This window comes from Patella vulgata, chromosome 7 (genome assembly GCF_932274485.2).
Source record: "Patella vulgata chromosome 7, xgPatVulg1.2, whole genome shotgun sequence".
NCBI lineage: Eukaryota > Metazoa > Mollusca > Gastropoda > Patellidae > Patella > Patella vulgata.
In genome coordinates this window covers 48,337,569-48,361,046 of record NC_065885.2, presented here as the reverse complement: position 1 = coordinate 48,361,046, position 23,478 = coordinate 48,337,569, and the positions used below count along the sequence as shown (strand labels likewise).

At 33.1% G+C, this 23,478-nt stretch overlaps 1 protein-coding gene across 1 annotated transcript; it reads right to left on the bottom strand.

Annotated features, from left to right (window-relative positions):
- Nucleotides 1-921: 921 nt before the first annotated feature.
- Nucleotides 922-23,468, bottom strand: LOC126828517 (dynein regulatory complex protein 11). The gene is made up of 18 exons (XM_050558315.2): nt 23,356-23,468; nt 22,580-22,670; nt 19,328-19,564; nt 18,272-18,391; nt 17,880-18,071; nt 17,223-17,294; nt 16,427-16,635; nt 15,981-16,089; nt 15,753-15,857; nt 15,414-15,489; nt 15,017-15,165; nt 14,542-14,660; nt 9,283-9,473; nt 8,669-8,868; nt 7,131-7,214; nt 6,612-6,789; nt 5,625-5,863; nt 922-5,050 (listed from the first exon to the last, which is right to left on the bottom strand). Exons 1-18 carry the CDS (start codon nt 23,364-23,366, stop codon nt 4,907-4,909), a joined length of 2,526 nt encoding a protein of 841 aa, XP_050414272.1. The 5' UTR covers nt 23,367-23,468; the 3' UTR covers nt 922-4,906.
- Nucleotides 23,469-23,478: the final 10 nt, after the last annotated feature.

Below are 23,478 nucleotides of genomic sequence, written 5' to 3'. Positions count from 1 at the left end.
AACAATGTTTAGCTTACTTATATTAATTATAAAGACTTTTATTATGTAATAATTAGCGAGCCGGCGTATTACCATACCTAGAGCCGTTCATTCCCAGATCGCTGACTCGCCAGATTTTGGTGGACAAAGATTGATCGGCCTTAAAGGCTTGAGTGACCAAAAACAAAAGGCTCAATCTTTCGGTTGAGATCTGTATATTTCATCTTTTTAGGTGGTTGGCGCTGCATGCATGGCCACTGAAATATTGTAATGCTTGGATTTCAATTGTCTTTTGTTTTCGTGTAGAATGCCATAATACTTCATAAATGTTTGGATGCGCTTTTCCGATTTAAGTGCACGTGCGAATTTGAAATGTCTTCAAACGATTTACGCATTTATACTTATGAGAAATAATCACACGGTGAATGTTGACCACCTGTCAGTTTCATGTTGAACTGTATCCATAGGCATATGAGCTGGATGACAGTTAAGGGGGCGGGGGCAGAGCCCGTTTACAGTCCACGGAGATGGAACCGTCCGGGGAAAATTTACCTGCCCGTGAATACAGCAACGTCTATGTGGTCCAATATAGCTACCTTAGGTCGCTGACCTGAATCCCAAACAACCAATCAGTCGTGGCAGGGTACACGTCTATGTGGTCCAATATAGCCTACCTTAGGTCGCTGACCTGAATCCCAAACAACCAATCAGTCGTGGCAGGGTACATGGGGCCTCGCCTCCTGGAGAAACTTTAACGTCCGAAAATGCGTTTTTCTGCTATTCTAGCCCGTGAGTTATAAGCAACCCCAAAGTTGTCCAATGATTTTGTAACCGAAATCTCACTCTATGCCGACCTGAATTCCAACCATCTATTCAGACTGTTGCAGCTGCATTCACAAATAATAATCGATGCCCAAAAAATGTCGCACAAAGTAAAGTGGCTCCAGACAAAATGTTTTAATCCATGTCAGTTCAGTACAAATTCGTAGTATTCAATTAAAAGAAAAGTAAAATTAGTGTTTTATTAGATTTCGGGCACTTTATTTTTGCCAACTAGATAGAATAATTGTTTTTTTTCTCTCACTTTATCCGTCTGCCCGAAAAGTCAGATTGTCCGTAAGTTGGGGGGGGGGGGCAGCTCGTACGCCTAGTTTTATGACTGTATTAAACTCATCAAAGAGAGTCAACTATCCAATATCTGCGAGTGGGTGATGTGGGATTCCCCCCTTGGAGCGAACGCGAAACCCCCTGGTTCAGACACATGTATCTCACAAACTCTATCTTCAACCCTTATCCTGGCATGTTGGGACATGTTTTGTCCAATTAAAATAGAAATCTTATTTCATATTCATTTATTCCATGCTATGTCTGGTTTTCAATTTTTCTTGTATTCAAACCTACTTGCTAAGATTTGTTTTTATATAAATAATAAAGTAGTAAGTTATAATGAGTTTATATAAATAATGAATAACTTAGTAATGATGAAGACTGTTGTTTTGAAGCTAATTAAAACAAGCCTAGGCACATTAATTAAAGAATAAATGTAAAAATTAAATTTGTGTTTTTCCTGTGAATCAATATTTCTTATATCTTGAATAGAAATGTTTGAAAAAAGTCTTGATTTTCTAGTGAAGTGATCTTAGCTGTTGTTGAGGTATGTATAGATTTAGTTATAAAAGGTTTTATCTTTACTTATCACTTCACTAGAAAATCAAGAAAACGTTTTGCACAATGTAAAATAGATGCAAAAAAATAATGGAAAATTCATCCAAATTGCCAGAAACTGATCACACCCCTCCCTTTTTCCATATTTTTTTAAAATCTTTATGCCAAGTTACCATTGATGTTTAATTCCTCATGTTGCACCATATAATTTAAGATTGTATTTATTCGTCAACTTTATTTTGATTGAAACATACAAATACTGTATTTATTCCCCGGACTTTATTTTGATTGAAACATATGTAATTATTCCCCAACTTTATTTTGATTGAAACATACAAGTACTGTATTTATTTCTGATTTTATTTTGATTGAAACATACTTTATTTATTCCTGACTTTATTTTGATGAAACATACAAATACTGTATTTATTCCTGTCTTTAGTGAAAAAGGAAAAATAAAGAGAAAAGTAAATAACATCACTAGCAGGGCTGGGGTAATGGCAATGGAATGTATTCATTACATTTTTAGGTAATGGCCATGTAATGGAAGATTTCAAAAGTAACAAGCCAACAGTGAGGCTGATGTCCCCCGCCGAAATTGCAAAATAAATAGATGACACATATTAATTAATCGCACATTTATTTTTTTCACTAAGTTTCATCACTCTCTATCAGATAGAATCAAGATTATCTTGTCCCAAACCATTGACAAATGAAATCGATTAGCTCTGCTTAGCTTCAGCTCGAAATGTTAATTATTGAACTCAGTCAAGACATTCACCTAATGAACATCTACATATACATCAAGTTTAAACATTCACCTAATAGACACCTATGCCAAGTTTGAACATTCTACCTCAATTAGAAGGAAAGTTATTGTGTTCCAAAGTTTCTACCAATCAAATTGCTTATCACTCTGCTTACCCTCAGCAAAAAATGTTCATTATCGAACTTAGTTAAGGTATTCATATAATAAATCTATACACCAAGTTTCATCAATCTCACTTAATTAGAACTAAAGTTATCGTGTCCCAAAGCATCAACCAATCAAATTGCTTATCTCTGCTTACCCTAAGCGGAAAATGCTCATCTTCGAACTCCATCAAGGCATTGACCTAATCAACACATACACCAAGTTTGAACATTCTAGCTCAATTAGGAAGAGAGTTATCGTGCCCCAAAGTATCAACCAATCAAATTGCTTATCTCTGCTTACCCTAAGCGGAAAATGCTCATCTTCGAACTCCATCAAGGCATTGACCTAATAAACACATACACCAAGTTTGAACATTCTAGCTCAATTAAAAGTTATCGTGTCCCAAAGCATCAACCAATCAAATTGCTTATCTCTGCTTACCCTAAGCGGAAAATGCTCATCTTCGAACTCCATCAAGGCATTGACCTAATCAACACATACACCAAGTTTGAACATTCTAGCCCAATTAGGAAGAGAGTTATCGTGTCCCAAAGCATCAACCAATCAAATTGCTTATCTCTGCTTACCCTAAGCGGAAAATGCTCATCTTCGAACTCCATCAAGGCATTGACCTAATAAACACATACACCAAGTTTGAACATTCTAGCTCAATTAGGAAGAGAGTTATTGTGTCCCAAAAAGTGTGACGGACAGACAGACAGACGGACAGACGGACGAACCCATTTTAATAGTCCCCTGCTTTCTTCGAAAGGCGGGGGACAATGAATAATGGAAATGTAATTAATACATACCAAAAATCATGTAATGTTCAATTACTTTTTAATTACATTTTATGGTACATATAAATATTTCCTGGGATGTTGGATGGCTGAATGGTTAGCACGTGCGCGTGATATCATAAGGTCTGTCATTGAGTCAACTGGCGTGGTTTCGATTTCCTGGTTGTACATGACAAGGAGTAGGGTCACCTGTCCAACCTCGTGGGTTTTCTCCAGGTCCTCCGGTTCGCTCCCACTACTAAAGACCCATAAGTGCAAACAAATCATTGAAATAAAATTGAACCTTATGTTAGGTTTGAAATGGCCTAGTTTTATCGAGTTGATGTTATCCCCATTTCTCTCTCACTCTTTCTATAACTATTTCCAATATGACAAGCCTCAAATTGTATATCATCAAAGAAGTAAATTAAGTGTGTCTGACACAAATCAGATTTAACAAATTATAATAAGAAGGCATTAACCTTTTTCTTTTAATACTTTTTATGTAGGACCCTTTTTTAGACACGTAACCTAAAAAGTGTATTTTTAAAAAGATGTATATTGTAATCAAAAGTGTCAATTTGCAGTTAATCAATTTAATCAGTTAGATTAAAAGACAATAGCCTTACAAGTTAACAAGTGACAAACCAAACAATGACCTTCAAGTATCTCATCATTTTATGGTTACTTAATATAATGCAAGTCATGCTGAATAATTTACCAGTTATACAATATATTATAGACAAATTATTTGGATTGATTAAGGATTTTATAAAATTACTTAAAAGAAATTGACTATACTTTTGATTCTTTTTTCAAATCATACAGTGAAAACACCAGTTTTTGTCACCACTGCCTATCACTTGAGAATTTGCCTTCATGTTATAATTTATAGAAATAACAATTCATACACAAATTCTACATGTATTACAGTGAGTCAATGATTATTTTGAGTAAATAATGATTATATTGCATTTGGTAAAATTTGCTATATTTGATATTGCCCCCTGCCCCTTAGCCCGCAGTGCCTTTAGTTATAACTTCTCCAAGTCCAACACACAGAGAGAATAGAATCTTAGAGATGTATGTACAAATATCATTTCTTCTAGTACAAAGTATTTTTAGAACTGAATTCTCACTGTTATCATGATACAATAGAAAAACTATGGTACTGTTATGGAATGTGATTTATTTAAATCTAATATAAATATACACTCTTATTATAATAAAATATATTATCTATATACAAAATAAAAAAATATCACAGCTACATAAATAATACTCAACAAATATTTAAATCATATATTGTATTATACTCACATTTTATTTATTAGATAGTAATTATGTAATGTATCCTATGTATGAACATGACTGTGTAATGTATCCAATGTGTGAATGTGAACACAGCTATATGTAATTTATCCAATATGTGAACATAGCTATGTGTAATGTATCCCATGTGTGAACACAGCTGTGTGTAATGTATCCAAAGTGTAAAGTAAACCGTTTCTATTTTATTACTGATATTATGTAAAATTTCAAATAACTTTTATTGATCAACCAAATATTATTTCTTCTTTTTTCCTTTTTTGCCCTTCTTTCCTTTTTTTCCTTTCTTTCCTTTGCCACCTTTACCACCACCACCATCATCCTCATCAGCTTGTGCTGCCTTGGCTCGTTTTTTACCTAGTGGTGTTTTACTGTACCAACCCTGTAACATTTTATTTTATAACTTTACTTATCAATTGAATAGAAATAACACAAAGTGATATTTCAATAAACCTGCATGGAAAAGTTTTTTTTATTCAATAAGTTACATTTTATTAGTGATTAGGCCCACCAGCAGTAAATTTGTTTAGCCTAGCTATAATAAACACAATCAAAAAGATAAATCTGCAGTTTACAATTATGAATTCTGATTATGTTCTACCTCAATGAAAAATAATCAACAATCCCTGTTAATTTAAAAAAGACAAATTTTAATTTAAAAAATCACAAAAATTTGTTTTTGGATGTTGGAGATATGGAACCAATAGGCTCATATAAGCACTTGTAATACCATCAATTTAAGTTCTTTTAATTCCTGTTCTGTGGGTTTATCAGATGTGAAATATATATTTTACAGTACATTGAATAATCATAAACCCTGCCAAAGGTACCTTTCATCTTATTTCTGTATCACAGCATGATCTCAAATTGAAAACATAAAAATAAATGTTTAACCGTTAGAGGGTAGAAATAATATTGAATGGAAGCAGAGAAATTTGACCAGACGTAAATATTACCTTAAATGATTCTTCTTCTTCTTTATAAATTGGATCTATTCTAGCAAGTGGTGCTATAAATTCAACTGATTGAAGAGGTTTCTTAGATAGCTGCTGTATTCGACGTTCTGTCAACACTTGTTGAATAGCTGTAACCATGTGACCAGGAGTATAACCATCGGTAACTTTTGATAAAGAGCTGATGTCAATCAGGTTAGAAAGAGTTCCACCAAATTTAGTGATCAAATGGCGCCATAGTACTATAAAGGAAAAGGTACCATACCATAAATTAATAGTTAAAAATCCTGATAACAATACGTTTTGACCTTTTACCAAATTAAATATAAATGTTGTAAATTCAGGTGGACAACAATACACACAACAACATGAACAAAAAATCTGACAGAAGAACACAGAATCAATAACAGGGAATTGTCAATAGAATCTTTTGCTGCAGAAATCAGAGAGATGGTATAACACAGCAATGTAACATTATCCATTAAATTACACTCTGTTTTAACAAGTATTCATTTGACTTTCAGAAAGTTTAATCTTCAGTCTCGTTAAATAAGCTTACAGACACGGAAATAATTTTTCAAGAGCAATACTACAAAAAACTAAGGATGAAACCCAACAATTCATTGGGAAAGAACTCAATAAGTTAAGTTGTTGATTTAATGATATTGTGTTAAACAATGATAAAACTTCTGTATGTTCACTGAATTGTATTTATAAAGATAATGTGGAATTCTAAAATATAAAAACAAAATGTTATAGTATGTGGTATATTTTAGACTCTAAAGTTTAGAGAGTAAATATTCTGCCTACTAGTCTACATGTCAATATATCGAGTTATAATTAACTAATGTTGTACATTCACATGATTTAATACAGAACTAAACACAGTTTCCAAATTGATCAACTAATATAAAGTTCAAATTTCAGTGACGTCAATTGTAAAATATACAATCAATAAGACTTTCTCATCATATAGAATCTTATACTTACAATGTCTAGAGGCATAATCTGGTCTGGGTATTAGAATAATTCTCTGATAACAACCAACAAACGGTTTCATTTCAGCATCAAATGGACATCTGGATGTACCGACCAATAGCAGACGATCTTCTCCTTTAATATTCTTTAGAGCTTTAGGTAATTCTTTCTTTAATCTTTTAGGATCTGTCTACAACACAGGAAATACTAATTAACCCTATTGTATTTCTTATATATTCATTTGTTCTTTTTAAAAGTTATTCAGCTCGTAGATGAATTTTAACATTTTCTTTTTGTAAGATAAGATGGTGAAAGAAACAGGCTTATCCATACCATACATTATTAGACACATTCACAACTTCTTTAAAGTGTACAAAATTTCCATCAACTTGAATACATAAAATCATATTTCAAAAATAAAAATATAAAATATTTTTATGGGGCCATAAGGAGGAGTCTTGCTTACAGCCCTGCACTTTCAAAAATCCTTCTCTGTTTATTACATTAAATTTCTAGACAATAATATCTTACTGGATCAGTTTTTGGTACTTTCTTTTTAAACATTCTTTCACAATCACCCACAAAAATCACTGATGGTTGAAGAGCTCGACCCACCTAGAAATTGTAAAAGAAATAAATTAAATAGAGCATAAATCACTAACTACTAAATCAACCTATCCTTCAAGACACTCTACTTTTCAGATTACAAAATAATTATTACTCAGACCCAACCTGGCAATTGTTGGGAGAAAAATGCAATTTAAGACTGGAAAATAATTAACATCCAACTTTCCTGCCAGGAGAGAATATGGTCAAGGACTTTGTAATCAGTAACAACTTGGACAGACAGAAGAACCTGGTCAAGGATTTGTACTATTAGTAATAAGAATGATGGATTCTGTACTTGTTGTCTCAGGTTCTATATATTGATATAGATAAGAACAGACGGTTTAATCCCACATTAATTAATACCTTCCCAACTACAACAACAATAATCAATTCCAGGCAATTCACAGTAAACTAGTGAGGCACATGGGACATATGACTGAAAATAAAGCCAATAGTTCAGACATCTTCATTTAACATGGATTAACCATATTCAATACCACTGTAAATCCAGACAGTAAATTATGTTACAATCTATTCAAGAAGATGTGAATTATGAGAAAAGAATTTTTATTGTCCACAACTCAATATGTTTCGGGTAATGGTGATTTGTTATTCCATAGGTTAGATAAACATGTAGAGATATTCTTGTTTTGCATAGAAATGAAACAAAAAAATTATTATATAATGTTCATGGAATAGGAAGATTTGGGAGGTGACTAGATAGAGACTTATTTGCTTGCACTACAGTTGATTTAAATTTTATACAATACATGACCCATACCCATCTTCCAAATATGGGTAACCCCCTGTATTCATTAGCAGATATTTTTGTTTTAAAAGCTGATTGGTTGGCAAACACAGTGTGCTTGCCAATGGAAGTCTACTATATAATATCATATAATATATAGCTGCAGTAAAAATTCTGCATTAATAACAAGATTCATTAAATTTATTAAAATATACCAAATAAAACAAGTGGAGTTTCATTAACTATGATTTACCCATTATTGTTTAAAATTAAACATATATTATGCAAGAGCTGAATCTGTCTATTACAGGTCTTTCTTTAGGCCTGAAATGTTATCTATATTAATAATTAGACATTAATTAACTTATCCAGACCATAATTAACTCTAGATGGCATCGCTAGCCTGCGATCTTAAGTGAATTGTGAGCCGATTTACTGCATAACTTTCCTTCTCGATTAAACGATTAAATGGATAATCGAGACTATGCTGTTTATCGTACTGACTATAGTAATGATGACCGAGGCTAGGCAGAAATTGCATTCGCTTAGTTCTCGGTTCATAGTGGATCAATTCAAATGAAATTTTCAGCAAATTGCCTTTACGTTATCTAGTTTTTAATTATTATAGTGAGAACTGCCAACTCGTTATCGAATCTCCCATAATGTATCTTTAATTTGTGTATTGACTTAACAGTATACCAATAAGTCTTACCTTAAATACAAGGTGCATCAACATCTTAAGACCATCTTTACCAGGATATTTACCAGCTATATTTGTAGCACTTAAATCAAAGAGATTGGCACCAGTTTCTGTACAGATAGAATGTACTAACATCTTTTTACCAGTACCTCTAGGTCCAGCTAATACAATAGATTTAGTTAAAGGAGCTTTCTCATGTACAGCAGATGAACCTTGAAAATAAACATTTAATGTCATGGACAATAATCAAAGTGTGCAGCGTCTGATCTCTTAAAACCATTTTATATAATGCACAAGAAAACTTAAGTTTGATACGATCAACTAAAATGACGAATTAGCCTTGAGTAGTTGAAAGATGATTCCAAGACAACAAAAAGGGTTGTATAAAGCTATAAGAGCTTTAGAAGACCATAATTTATGCTAAAGTTGATCGATTTTAATATTTGCCTTTCATTTCAGAAAATATAAATTTTAGGTGGGAGAAAATTTATATTTTTTTTATTTTAATTAACAAATCTCTAGACTGTAGAGTGTAAATAAGATTTTGGCCTGCGGAACGTGAAAATGTTTGTAGGTCACAGTAAATTATCCTGTGAAAATAGTAAAGTTAATAAGAAATATTTTACCTAAGTGTAGAATGCCAAATTCTGTGACAAGTCTTCTGACATCACTAAGTGAGGGCATAGGTTCTATATTAGCTTGTCTTAATGTGGTACCTAAATAACTATATTCTCCAGTATAATCTTGTAAAGTAGTAACTGGTGAACGAACTATTATACCCTGGGTTACTAATTCTTCATATAAATCTTCTATGGTTCTAGAAATATAGAAATAAACAGATTTCACAAAAGTATGTATAATAAAAATCCTAGATTTTATCAATAGACAAAAGCTTCTTGGAAAAAATATTACATTTACATGACTATTTCATGTGTAACAACAAAACACACTTATGGAAAACAGCTACTGGTGTATTTAAGGAGCTTGATAACGTTGAGAGAATACTCTACGAAACGTCGCCTTAAATACACCAGTAGCTGTTTTCCATAAGTATGTGTTTTGTTGTTACTCTATCCAGTTACTAAATGCCATTTAAAGAACATATTTCATGTGTATTTAATTATTTGAACAAGCAGAGACAGGTATCATTCAAAAGACAGTGGATGCACCCATTAACAATTTAATATTGATAGTGTCAATTATTTTAATACATATATTTTCAAATTTTGGAGAGTAAACACTCCACATGTACAGAGCATGTTAACTGACTGGTGGTATAAAGTTAAATAAATAAAAATAACTATATGGATTAACAATTACAGTGATTTTTCAATTAGGATTCTCTATTCTTCATCAGGTAATTACTACAATGTCTTGGGTTTCTTTTCAAGCAAACATCACGAAAGAACATGCATGAATTTTCAAGGCCAGATTCGAATCCCAGTGTGGGTAGATATGAAGAGTATAGAATCCTAGTTGAAATGTTGCTGTAATAAAAGCTAAGTAATTGTTATTCCATAGTTATCTTTATTTGTTAATTAATAAATGCCGTTCAAACAATATACAATATAAAGTCAATTGTGAATAATGGATTATACATTATATGAATGGGAAGATAGATTTTAGCACATTAAAGAGGAAAATCAATTCTATAAATATGTAGAAATTGTATGTTAATGATGCATACTGTTTAGATGGTTAGTTATTACCATAAACCTGGACAAGTCATGTCTCATATAGTTATTGGGTTTCTGTAAACTGTTTTAGCTTAATGTCAACAATATTTTACTGTAAACCTATATATTTATGATTAGTACTGTGAAAAATGTGATTTCAGATGATGTAAACTAATTATATATCGCATGGATGTGAGAAAAAAAAAATGTATTAAACATACATTATGCAAGAGCTAAATCTGATTATTGCAAGTCTTTATTTAGGCTTCAGATGTCATAGAAATTATATTAGATCTTTATTTACACAACAAGCACAAAATCAACTCTGTAGACCCACGGTTGGCTTGGATTCGGCTTGGATTTAAACAGGATTTCATTGATTGATTAAACTTTTAAATGGCGTCGTAAGCGGAGATTAACCGTTACGTTGACGTCATACTCCCGGAAATTTTAGATTGAGGCTAAATGATAGAGTGTACGAAGCAAGGCCGCTGTTGAGCGAGTCCACATGTCAGTCAATTTGATTGAAAGTTCGATAGATATATACGGCCTTGATATTATGTTTAGTTGTGGTTAAAATGAGAGTTTGGATGTCGGTATTATACGCTCTTTTGTCACTTGCGTTACAGAAAAATTATGGAAATTGATAAACATCGCAGCTAACATCACCCCAGTTGAATTGCAGTCCCATTGGATCACTGTTTCCTATTTGTCTGCTTCGGGAGTTACGTAGGCCTACCGGTTACAGTACACGTAGGCTAACAAGACGTCGGCTATAATTATGCCTCATTGATTTGGTCCATTCCTTTCAACCTTATCTATATATTAAAAGTCTTATTTTTAATTTGTAGTAAAAATAAATGTGATACGAATTGAATTGCAACCCAGCCTCAAACTGAATAGGCTAACAGTACCACAGCCATTGAAAACGTTACTTGATAATCAAGATTATGTAGGTGGAGTTAACGCCTGTCAATCAAACGATCGGCCATTCTCGGAGACGGTGAAGAGAGAGTTGACTCCTATTTCTAGTCAAAAATTACAATGGTGATAACTTTGTTCAGAATAAAGTAATTTGACTGAAATTTTCAATATATTCTTCTTTCATCATCTATTTTTAGAACTGTTATAGCAAGAATGGCTAACTCTCTATTAAAATCTCCCATAATGTATCTTTAAATTGAATTAACTTCATCCATATAATATTAGTTATTTGATTTGTCCTTAGTGAAACTGAAACATAATCTACCGGTACACCTAGTTAACATTATTACATAGACAATTTTAATCAATAATATATTCTTAGAAAACCTGTACTTGTCATAATATAAATTATCTATATACAGTTTACAGGTAGTGGATTAAATACAGAACATGGTGAAAGACACATCCAAATATAAAATAATGGCTTTAATTTAGAGCTAAAGAAGACTATAAAACACAAACTTCCTTCCCGAGAAATATAAATATTAATTTAACTGAATAAGTTACTGCTCAAGTTGGTGAATTGAAGATATATCAAAATTGAGTAGTGGTGGGACGATACATCAATATGTATGGTATCATTTTGGCATTGCATATCGCGATATATACTATTCAAAAAAAGTAGGGGATATTTGATTTTGGGGGCATAATACTAAAATATGCAAATGACTACGAAAAAAGTCACTATAGAACCTAACAGAAGAAACATTTCCAGTTACATGTGACGCCCAAACGCACCAATAGCTACCGCATGGAATGCAGGTGATGCTTGGTATCATCATGGGGGTCCAACCCAAGATTTGCACGACTCTGACTTTGAATGTTACAGTCATTGTGGCATTGAATTCCAGGGTGGAAACATCAGTTTAATTGTTTTAGTGACCAGAAAACAAATTTTGATATGCGTCGGCTTACCCAAAATGAAAGGTTACGTGCCCTTGGCATGCTACAGATCGGCACAACACAGGCGGTTGTGGCGCGGACGATGAATGTTTCTCAGTCTGTCATAAGCAGGCTATGGTCCAGATACCGTGATACACAATCTGTACAGGACAGACCACGCTCAGGTCGACCAAAGGCGACAACTCAAGCCCAGGATCGATTTATCCGTACCTTGGCCTTGAGAAATCGTGTCATCACAGCAAATCAGATCAGCGCTCGTCTTCAAACAGACACTGGTGTGAGAGTGAGTGGCCAGACGATTCGGAATCGACTGCATAGGGGTCACCTTCGCGCCCGACGTCCTCGCGTGATCCCTTGTTTGAGAGATCATCACATTCAGGCAAGACGTCGTTGGTGTAGGGATCGTCAACACTGGGATAATCGACGCTGGAGCAATGTGATGTTTTCAGATGAGTCAAGGTTCACTGTTGATTTTTTGGACAGACGTAGGAGGGTGTGGCGTCGTCGAAACGAGCGCTTCCAAGACGTTAACGTCATCAGACATGATCGATTTGGGGGTGGTTCTGTTATGGTGTGGGGAGGCATCACTGTTGCTGGAAGAACGGCTTTACATGTTGTTGCAGGGCGTGTTACAGGCCAGTACTACCGGGACAACATCTTGGCAGTCCATGTTGTGCCGTTCGCACGACGTCATGGCTGCCGTTTCATCTTCCAGGATGACAACGCAAGATGTCACAGGGCCAGGATCGTTACAGGTTACCTCCAACAACAGAACATCACCACATTACCTTGGCCAGCACTGAGTACCGACCTCTCCCCCATCGAGCATGTCTGGGACATGCTTGGACAGAGGTTACGTCAACGTCAACAACGTCCTGCCAATGTCCAAGAACTTGCTGCTGCGTTGCAACAGGAATGGGACAATCTGGACCAAAATGACCTTAGACGTCTCATTAGGAGTATGCCACGTCGGATCAATGCTTGTTTGGCAAACAGAGGAGGATTTACCCGTTACTGACTTGGTTGTGATGCTGTGGTATCTTTGCTGTTTGACCCCGGGTATCATTTTACCCTTATAATGGTCAGTCTGTGCCTTACTTAGTCTAACGATCATTTGGAATAAATCGATGAATGTGAACTTCATTTCATTTTGTCATTTGTTTCTTTGTCAGTTTCATTAGGTGACTTTAATAACACTTAAAAATCAAATATCCCCTACTTTTTTTGAATAGTATATATTGCAGAGAAATTATAAATTTTATTTTTCTATGTCGTCTACTTACTCATTGAAATTGTTTGAAATTAATGATTCTACATGACATGGTGTAGGCCTACTTTATTACTACCACCACCAGTACTTGTATTTTCTGTGTGAAATGGGAATGCAGCTGCATGCCATAAATTTATTTAATATTTATCTTGTTTACTGTTAGGTTTTATAAAATAATTTACCAGAAATGATCATGATGTAAATGAGAACTAACGAGTGTGTATAAATTGTCACTCCAAAGATTTAGAATTTATTAGTCATGCACACGGCTGAAGAAACAAGGTTAGCAAATCAAGTTTGGTCCAGAGGTGGGAACAAGTCATGAAATGAGTTAGCAATTCATAGCCAATAAGATAAGTTAGAGTTCTGCCCCCTTCTCGTGACTTGAGTCCTAAGCTCTTTCAAGTTGCGAGTCATCACGACTACCTAGTCATCACGACTGCCTAGTCCGAGTCATCACGACTGCCTAGTCCGAGTCGAGTTGCAATAAATATTTCAAGTTGAGTTGCATGTCGGGTCAATGGTGCAACTGAAGTTGGACTCGAGTTCCCACCTCTGGTTTGCCCTACATTTGATTAGCAGAAATAAAGGTTTCGAAAATATTTTTCACATTCCTTTGCAGAAGATTACAGATGGTGTGTCTACTTTTTATCTGATATTATTTGTAATGTATTAATCCAAATATTCAAAGATATAAAACTGCATGAAAGGCTTACGTTGGGAAAAACAAAGGATTCCAATCGCATATCCATGCACACTTCAATCAAAAATGGCTGACTGAAAAGTTTGTGAACCCATCAGTTTTTTTTTAAGGCGTGTTTTCCACAGATTAGGACATTTTATCAGCTCAGAGATCAGTGTTGAAACCTAAGCATGTGAATACCCATTAATACTTAGTGAAATGTTTATTCCTATAGGCTACTCAATGTTTAGTTTTACTGACAGTATTAAGAACATCTCATATCGTGACCCATCATTATGCCAGTTTTGTCTCCATGGCAAACACAATGCATCATACACAACTGTAATATCTGGCAATATGCTTTAATTACCTATCTGGTGTTAAATCTTTTTCCTTCTTCTTCTTTCCCTTTTTGCCACTCTTCTTCTTTTTCTTTTTCTTTTTACCAGATTTTTTTCCTTTCTTCTTTCCCTTGTCTCTATCTACTGCCTAGAAAACAATTATTACTTCATTATCACCTTAGTAATCAAACTTATTAATTTAAATACTGAAATAATATTATTTCTAAGAAAAAAAAAAGTTTAGCATGTGCTACAATTTAACTCTATCTAATACATGGTCTTCTGGGAGAAATATACCCTACCAATGACAAACATAGAGGACTGTGGCTACATAAAGATAGAAAACGTACTCAACATGCTGTCAATTCCTAAACAGATTTAACCCCTAAAGAATAATGACAATTATATTAGTATTAGCATTGTAATTATTTCTTGATACAAGTTTCATTTAATTATCATTTCTATCTTATTACCAGGAAATCTCTCTGGAATTCAAAGTCTCACCGATTTCAGGTTTTTAAGTTCAGTTCTCATTAATTCATCAACTTGCGTTCTTATTTCTTCTTCTACTTCTTTGCGTTTGTCTTCTTTTATCAACTCAGAATCATGTTTTTGAGAAAAGTTTTCAGACTCATCTCTGGTTTGCCACACAGCTTAATAAAAAAATAAGATCAAATGTAATAAGATAAAACTTTTATAGGTAAATCATACAAAATATAAATGTGATTACATAACCACAATTTAAACCTCAACTTTAATATGACCCCACCCCCTACATTGTCTCACACATGGAAATCAAGTACCAATATTGTGTGATCAAATTCAAATTTAATTATAAAACATCTTGATTCTATGATTAAAATAATAATGAAGTTTGTATGAAAACAGCTGATCATTATACCTTTATATGAATCTGATCCTTCATTTACAGCTCCAACAAAATTAGATGCTGCCATCTTCCATCCCTCTTCTTCTTCCTAAAAAAAACAAACAAACCGAAAACCCATCTAAATTATTGACAAAAAAAAATCAAGTTATGCCAACCATGAAAAAATATTTTTAATGTATAACTTCTTTTATTTGTAGCATATAGAAGTTTTCTTGGTAAACTGAACAATCACAAAGACAAAACATCAACTTTTGGTCGGGTTTCCAAGTGTAAGAACTGGAATATAAAATAAGTTTGATACATGTATATCTAAATGTTGTGTTGGAATTATTATAGTAAATGAGAACATACCTCATCATCACCCTTTCCTTTTTTCCCTTTTTTTCCTTTTTTATCTTTCTTTTTGTCCTTTTTATCTTTCTTCTTGTCTTTCTTTCCTTTACCTTTATCATCATCCTAACCAATAAAAAAGACGCAATGGTTTTTTTTTTTACAAAAGCAATAAATACAAATGGATTCAAAGTCTGTGAAGATTCAGCTTTACTCAAACAAAAAAGATGTTCTAAAATTTATCCATACCTTTTCCTTCATTTCTCGTTCCAGTTCAGCTGGATCTTTTTGACGGAAAATAGCAGCCGAACCTCCATCATCTTCATCTGGATAATCAGGAAATTTACCAGTTGCATCTCTATAAAACAAGTGATTGTCTTTTATCATGTATATACACACTCTAAGCTATCAGCTGTATAAATCAGAATTATGTGTGATCTTACACTGCAAATTTATAATTCTCATACAAATACAAACTTGGGCACCAATAATAAATAACAGCATGATTTTAATAGTGTCTGTTTTAGACAGAATTATCCTCCTTGTTTGGTCATTTTCATAGAAGCTTTTCATACTGTGAGAACAGTACAGAGTTATATGAAGTTTAAAATGTGATTTGTTGATGTACTGAAGAGCAAGATTCAAATATATCTTATTATTAATATTTAAAATCTGATTCTGAGAATACAACTCACCGACATTCAATGAACCACTGTCTGATTTGGTCCATCATAGTTTCTTTCATATCCTGTCCCTCTGTATCTCGAATTTTATCTTTGATTGTAACTAATGATTGTTGAAATTCTTGTTCATGTTGATCTTGTACTTTCCGCCTCTGTTCTTCTGTCTTGAAAGCTAGGGATTGCGGCAAATTCTTAGTAGATGCTGGCAAAGGAGGTGGAGCCTGATCAAAAATCATATTTAAAAATTAAGAAATAGCATTCTTTACTGTAAAAAATTACATGTTATATTGCATAGAATTTTAGAAAATTAACCGTAGTAATTTTATTACACAATTAAATATGAATGTTAATCTCAATCTGGTTATAACACAGATCCTATTTCCTTTCGTTTTTCATAGTTCAAAATTACATTTTACTTGTCTTCACAACACTAGGATCTGATAGTGAGTAAACCAACAGAAACATCAACACTGATTAATCAATGTCTGACATCATAGGGTCAAAAGCCTCTCATATGATCCCTCATACAACCTGTGAGATCTCCATGTAGTGTAGGCTGTCGAAAGTATAAAAAATGAAATGAAATATAGATGTGTATTTTAATCAGATTGTTGTTATCTCTTTAAATAAGCTTATATCAAAACTGGTTTTATTGCAAACTAAAATAAATTTTAAAAAACTAACATGAAAGATTTGCATAATTGTGATTCAAACTGTTTAAAATTTGGGTTGCTTCGTATGATAAGCAAGCTACACTGTGAGGAAAATAATCATCAGCGGGGAGGAAAATGATATTCTAAATTCATACCATTCCAATGAACATCATTTCTTCATCTCTTTCTCTTTTTGTTCTTCTCCTTTGCGCAAATCCTTTCCAGATCTGTAGAAAATAAAATGGATAAAATTAATCAAATATGTCAACATCTTACCAAAAGGTCATTTTGAGACTAATATATGGCCATTTTTGTAAACATCTTTTAAGGGTTCATTATGTAAGATTTAGATAAAGAGTTAGCCTTTTAATAGTTCAAAAATAGATCATGCAATCAATATATTGAAAATTTCATTCAAATAACATTATTATGAGACAAATAATCAGTATTTATAGTTTTGACAAGATGTGTCCCATTATCGTAACCATAGTACTGATATATTCGAGGCTTAGCCTCCCCTCTACATATTTAAATTAAATCATTAAATGGCCAAACCATTTGCATCCCTCAAATTACATTCCTGGATTAAACTATACAATTGATAGAAGTGTTCCTAGAAAGGCCGGAACTTGACTCGATAATTCCTTATAATTTGTCTGTGCTTTCATCAATTTTCAAACTGGGGATACAAGTTGTGAATGCACCACTGCTCTATTTGTGTAGTAATTAGACCATATATTTGTTCTATTTATTTTTAAAATATGATTTTATAAAAGTGTGGTGATTTTGGTTTAATAAATTATTCTTTTTACCTTTTGAATACGAAGTACAGCAACTTCTGGGTCTAATGTTGATTGTCCTTGTTTAGAGGCATTTCTTTCTCTTTCTTCTTGCTGACGAATTTCTCTCATAAATTTAGCTCTTAATCTTCCTTGACGAGCTCGCTCGTGTACCTGAATAAGTCTCATAGCTTCCTCTAATGGCATTCTTAGTTCCTCAGTTTCCTTAAATATATAATTTCAAAACATAAAAAATGCAACAGTGTTACATCACCAAGATCTACTACAAAGGAAAGATTTGATCAAAGGAAGGCCATGTTTGTACAGTTCTCATTTTAAGCATACGTTTTATAGCACGAACTAATATTATTTCGAAACTACCAACACAGCCATAGATCGTTACCAGTCGACATGAAGTCACTAACCTTATCCTGATCCTGAGGTCCTATTTTAGCCAGGATTTGACCTAACAACTTTTCTCTTTCTTTCAAAGACTTTGTTCGTTCATTAATGAAATATTTAGGAATGGGTATTTCTACATCATTCTGAAAAATAAATATTTAGACATTTAATTTTCAATCAATATGCAAGAATCTCACCAGGCGATAATGAAATTCAGGAAGGCCTTAATATAGAAGATAAGCTTATCTTATCTTGAATAGGATTTTTCAAATTCAGTTTCAAGAAATAGATAAAATTCTCTTCAAACTTAAAGATACATAATGTAAGATTTAGATAAAGAGCTAGTCATTCTTGCTATAATACTTCGAAAATAGATAATGTAAAATTATTAATTTGAAAATTTCACCCAAATTACTCAATTGCGAGCGAAGATATTAGCCTTTGAAGGTTTGACAAGACGTGTGCAACAATTTCAATTACTCCTCCATTTTTAGCTTAAATCAAAATATGGCTGAACCGTTGTAATCTATTTAATATTGGAGAAATCTGATGCCATCGTGAGTTGATTATGGCTTGGACAAGTTTTGCTCCTCCATTTTTAGCTTAAATCAAAATATGGCTGAACTGTTCTAATCTATTTAATATTGGAGAAATCTGATGCCATCGTGAGTTGATTATGGCTTGGACAAGTTAATTAATGTCTAATTAATAATTTAGAAAACATTTCAGGCCTAAAGAAAGACCTGCAATAGGCAGATTTAGATCTTGCATAATGTATGTTTAAGTTAAAATAATGTCATTTAATAACTAACAAGCAGAAATTAACAGCGGCCACCATATTCAGTTGAAGATTGCAGACATTAGTATTATTTTCAAAATCTCTTCATAAATTTCTGGCTATTAAGGTACACAACTCGGAATAATCTACATATATAGTACTAAGTACTAACAGAATCAATTCTAACATTAAAGGTTTTGAAAGCTTATAAGATAAAGCATAAAGGGCAATTATGTGTAACTCTAAGGGGTTGAAATTGAAATGGTGTACGTGATGAAAGGTTACAGTTTCTGATACTTACAGGTGTTAGTTTTAAATCTGATAAAACATCATCAAAATAATGATATTCAGAATATTCTAGGTTCACCATTTCATGTTTTAATTCTAAGATTCTTCCCATCAACCCATCTAATACATAACGTAAAACTCGTCTCTTCTGGGGATGTACAACTTGATCATATGATTGTTCCATTTTACGAAATATCTGTATATATTTTATGTACATAGTTGCCAAAAGTTGAAAAGCAGCTAAACGATCCTAAAAAAGGAACACAAAATATTAACTGAATAAACAAAAGAATAGAAATATCTTTAAATTTTCAAACCAGCTGTTGCCAGTCAAGATACACCCACATTTTGTGAGATGGGATAGAGAACAAGCTAAAAAAAACAAAACGTGATTTTTCGTACAATCAGGGCCATAATCCAAGAAGTTATAGTCATTTTGTCAGGTAGTTTCGTTTTGATTTTCCTGAAATTCAAACTCAACCTTCATTATGGTGATATATTTAAACGATTTTCAAAATCTGATAAAAATTGTGTTCTCTAGAGGATCCACAAGATTTTTCGTACAATCTGGGGCCATAATCCAGGAAGTTATGGTCTGATATGCGCGAATATCCAAAGGAACTGAGATCTTTGAGATATAAATATAAACATATATTTTAAGTTTCATCAAAATCGGACAAAAATTGTGACCTCTAGCAGGTCCACAACCTTGGTATTACATACTTTTACACAGTCTGATTTTTATGAAATTTGAAAACAATCATCTTCAGGGTGTTACAATGATATACTTAAATAATTTCTAAAATCGGATAAAAATTGAGACCTGTAGAGGGTCAACATGCCAAAATCAGGAGCCATAATCCAGTCCATTATGCACTAATATCGAAAAGAACCAAGATCTTTGGGATATAAAAACATGTTTTAAGTTTCATCCAAATAGGATAAAAATTGTAACCTCCAGATGGTCCAATACCTTGATATTACATACTTTAACACTATTTGCGTACAGGGAGCGGCCATTTTGTCCGACAGTTTCGGTCCGATTTTCACGAAATTTGAACTCAGCCGTCATAATGGTGTAACGGTGATATATATTTAAAAGGTTTTTTTTAAATAGGATAAAAATTGTGACCTCTGGAGGGGACCACAAGCCAAAAACAAGATTTTTCGTACAATCAGGGGCCATAATCCATGAAGTTACTATCCGATACATGCCAATATCGAAAGGAACCAAGATCTTTGGGAGATAAACTTATATTTCAAGTTTCGTCAAAATGTGGGCGTATAAAAAAATGTTTATGGTGGGGTTCCAAATATATATATTTAAAATACAATACTGGTACATTTAGAATAAAAATAAGGGCTATTAATATTTCCATGAGAAAAATATTCACTTTCTTTCATTGAAATGAGCGAGGAAAAATATTATGAGTTAAATCTTTATTCTTTGGTACTTAGAAATGGACACAAATGGGTAGCAACACATATAATAATGTATTATGAATGTATATAAACTGATTTACATTGAATCGTTTGTTTTCACTGTAATTTCTAATCAATCAAGTTTCAGTATTAACAGAGATATATGATGAATTGAAAATTCATAACAATTTCAGCTTCCTCTGCAGATATATAAATGGTCAAGATGTAAACCAAAGTAGCAGTAGGAGACAGTACATGATTTGCATTTTGTTGGAAAATATCCAATTCCTCATGGCTTAACCCACGCGAATATTATGTACTCAGTCTTTATTAAAAAAACAAAATTAAAAAATCAATGTTATTGTTGGATAATCTCCAAGCTGGGATTCAGTTGGATTAAAAACAGACTCATCAATCAGATTTCGCGAACATGTGAAAAAGATGATGTCTGTGTTCCAATATCATCCAACAATATAAACAGGCGTGTAATTGCCGGTCAGCCTACCGTAGATTACTAAACGGTCGAAAGTTCAACTTGGAAGACATGTAGATTTATAAGTTATTGTTATATCGTTCAAAACATGATTAGGGACCTTTAATTAAGGTAAAAATCTAAGGCTGCTATACTGGGTGTTTTATGACAATATTTGGAGACCGTTTTGTTTGGATGAAGTAAACAAGCCAGCACTATCTACATGAATTAGTTTACCTAAAATCTTGTGATGGTCCTTATAAAAATAGGAAAGAATCTTAGCTGGGGATCGGGAGGATTATACCTTTCATACTTTGATTTTCTTCTCTTGTTATAGGGGTTTCAGGTCAAAGTTTCAAATGACAGAAAACAAATTTTTAAAAATATTTTGTGAAAATATAAGCTTACATAAAATGCTACCCATTTTTTTTTATTTCATCAAAATATTCTAATTAGATCCAAAGTTATGGAATTTGAAAATCCGATATCGACGTCAATAATGTAATCAAAATGCTCTATACCAGTCAATGCGTGGCATGGCACCAAAATAAGTGTTTTTCAGTCATATTTGAGTTATGTCATAAGCGGTATTTTCCCTTCAGAATCGCTAGTACCAATTTTAAAACTGAAATCCACACGTTATTGTCAGCTAAAATTTATTAAAATCGTAATAATTTGAATGATAATATCGAGGGTTTAGAACATAATTGTGATAAGTCACAATGCCTGATATATTGACTTATCACAATTATGTTCTATACCCTCGATATGTCAAATATTTATAATCTGGATGATACCTCAAGAAAGTTTTTTTATATCTAGTCGAAATTTGGCAATTTTCAGTCATCAAAACAGATAAATCCCATTTTCTACAGGTCTACTTGTCCGATCACGTGGTATCAACCATAATAACCACAAAAATGTTATCTATCGTTTGATTGGTTCTATATCAAAATCCCCCGGTAACTAAGATGCGGATTCACCAATGAAGTGAGTCGTAGCAATGGAAAATCTCAGGCCGCGTGACATCAGAGCGGTATTTTCCCGCGAGCGTCTCATGTAAACAAACGGTAATTTCGCTTACATTTCGATAATTTTTTAGCCTGAATCTTTGCAGATATTGAGATTGATATTAAACTATTACAATACAATTGCTAGTAATGCATTTACATAAAATAGTAATTCAGAATCGTAGATTGAAGTGGGCTATATTTCAGCCGCTGGCTGTCCGATTTCACGCTAAAGTCACGTGACCTGAAACCCCTACTTGTTAAATCATTCAGTGTGGATTAAGTTGTGAAAAATTAAGATATTGACATTGTCTGAAAAATGCAATTATGACAATCAGGCACAGCCTTAAAAATAACTTACTCTTTCTGGTTTGGCAGGTTCGGGTGGAAGTTCCTGTTGTAAAATATCCACCAATGCAGCCTGCGCTTCTCCCCATTGTTTATTATAATAACTGTAATACAGATATAAAAAATCAGAAGGTAAGTTTTTAGTTTAACCACCGTTACGACATGAATACTGGGCCAACAACCAACCCTAGTTTAGCTCTGATATTAAAATTATTGGTACATTCACGAACATCGATCTGAACTAGCTAGGCTAACCCACACTAGCAGATAATAAATTGAAATACAGTTGTACATAGTCACATAGTGTCAGTAAATGAGTACCGGGTAAGTACAAAGTTCTGCCACTACACTGGGATGTGCAACCGTACCGGTGAAAAACTATAATACCGGTAGGCCTCTGTTTTTGTCACACTCACAGTCACACAAGACAAAACGTGTTTGCAAATTGAAATTAGGCCTAAAGGACTACTCGTAGTCATATCAAATTTATCAATCAGATCTCCACGATCTTCAATTTGCTTGGTTACTGTAGCTAACCAAGATCTATATAAAATTTATTAAAATATTAATTACCTGTAATATTAATATTATTAATAATAAAAACACACTGACACTATGACAGACCAGATCTAGATCTATTATCTAACTTAAACTATTTAGTATATGACTGACTGACTGAGTGAGTAAATAATAATAGTAAAAAAAAAAAACCCAAAAAACTTTCAATTGCAGAGGCCTGTTTCATCATTTAGTACAAATTATGACATTTGATTGATTAAATGCAAATACCTGTGAGACATGATTCTTTGTTATATCTGTCGCGAAGCTCTGTGTGTTAAATGTTACCTCTGAAAGTTAGAAATAGAAAATAGACAGTTTTGAAGAAGCCATGTTGTTTCTACTTCGGTAACC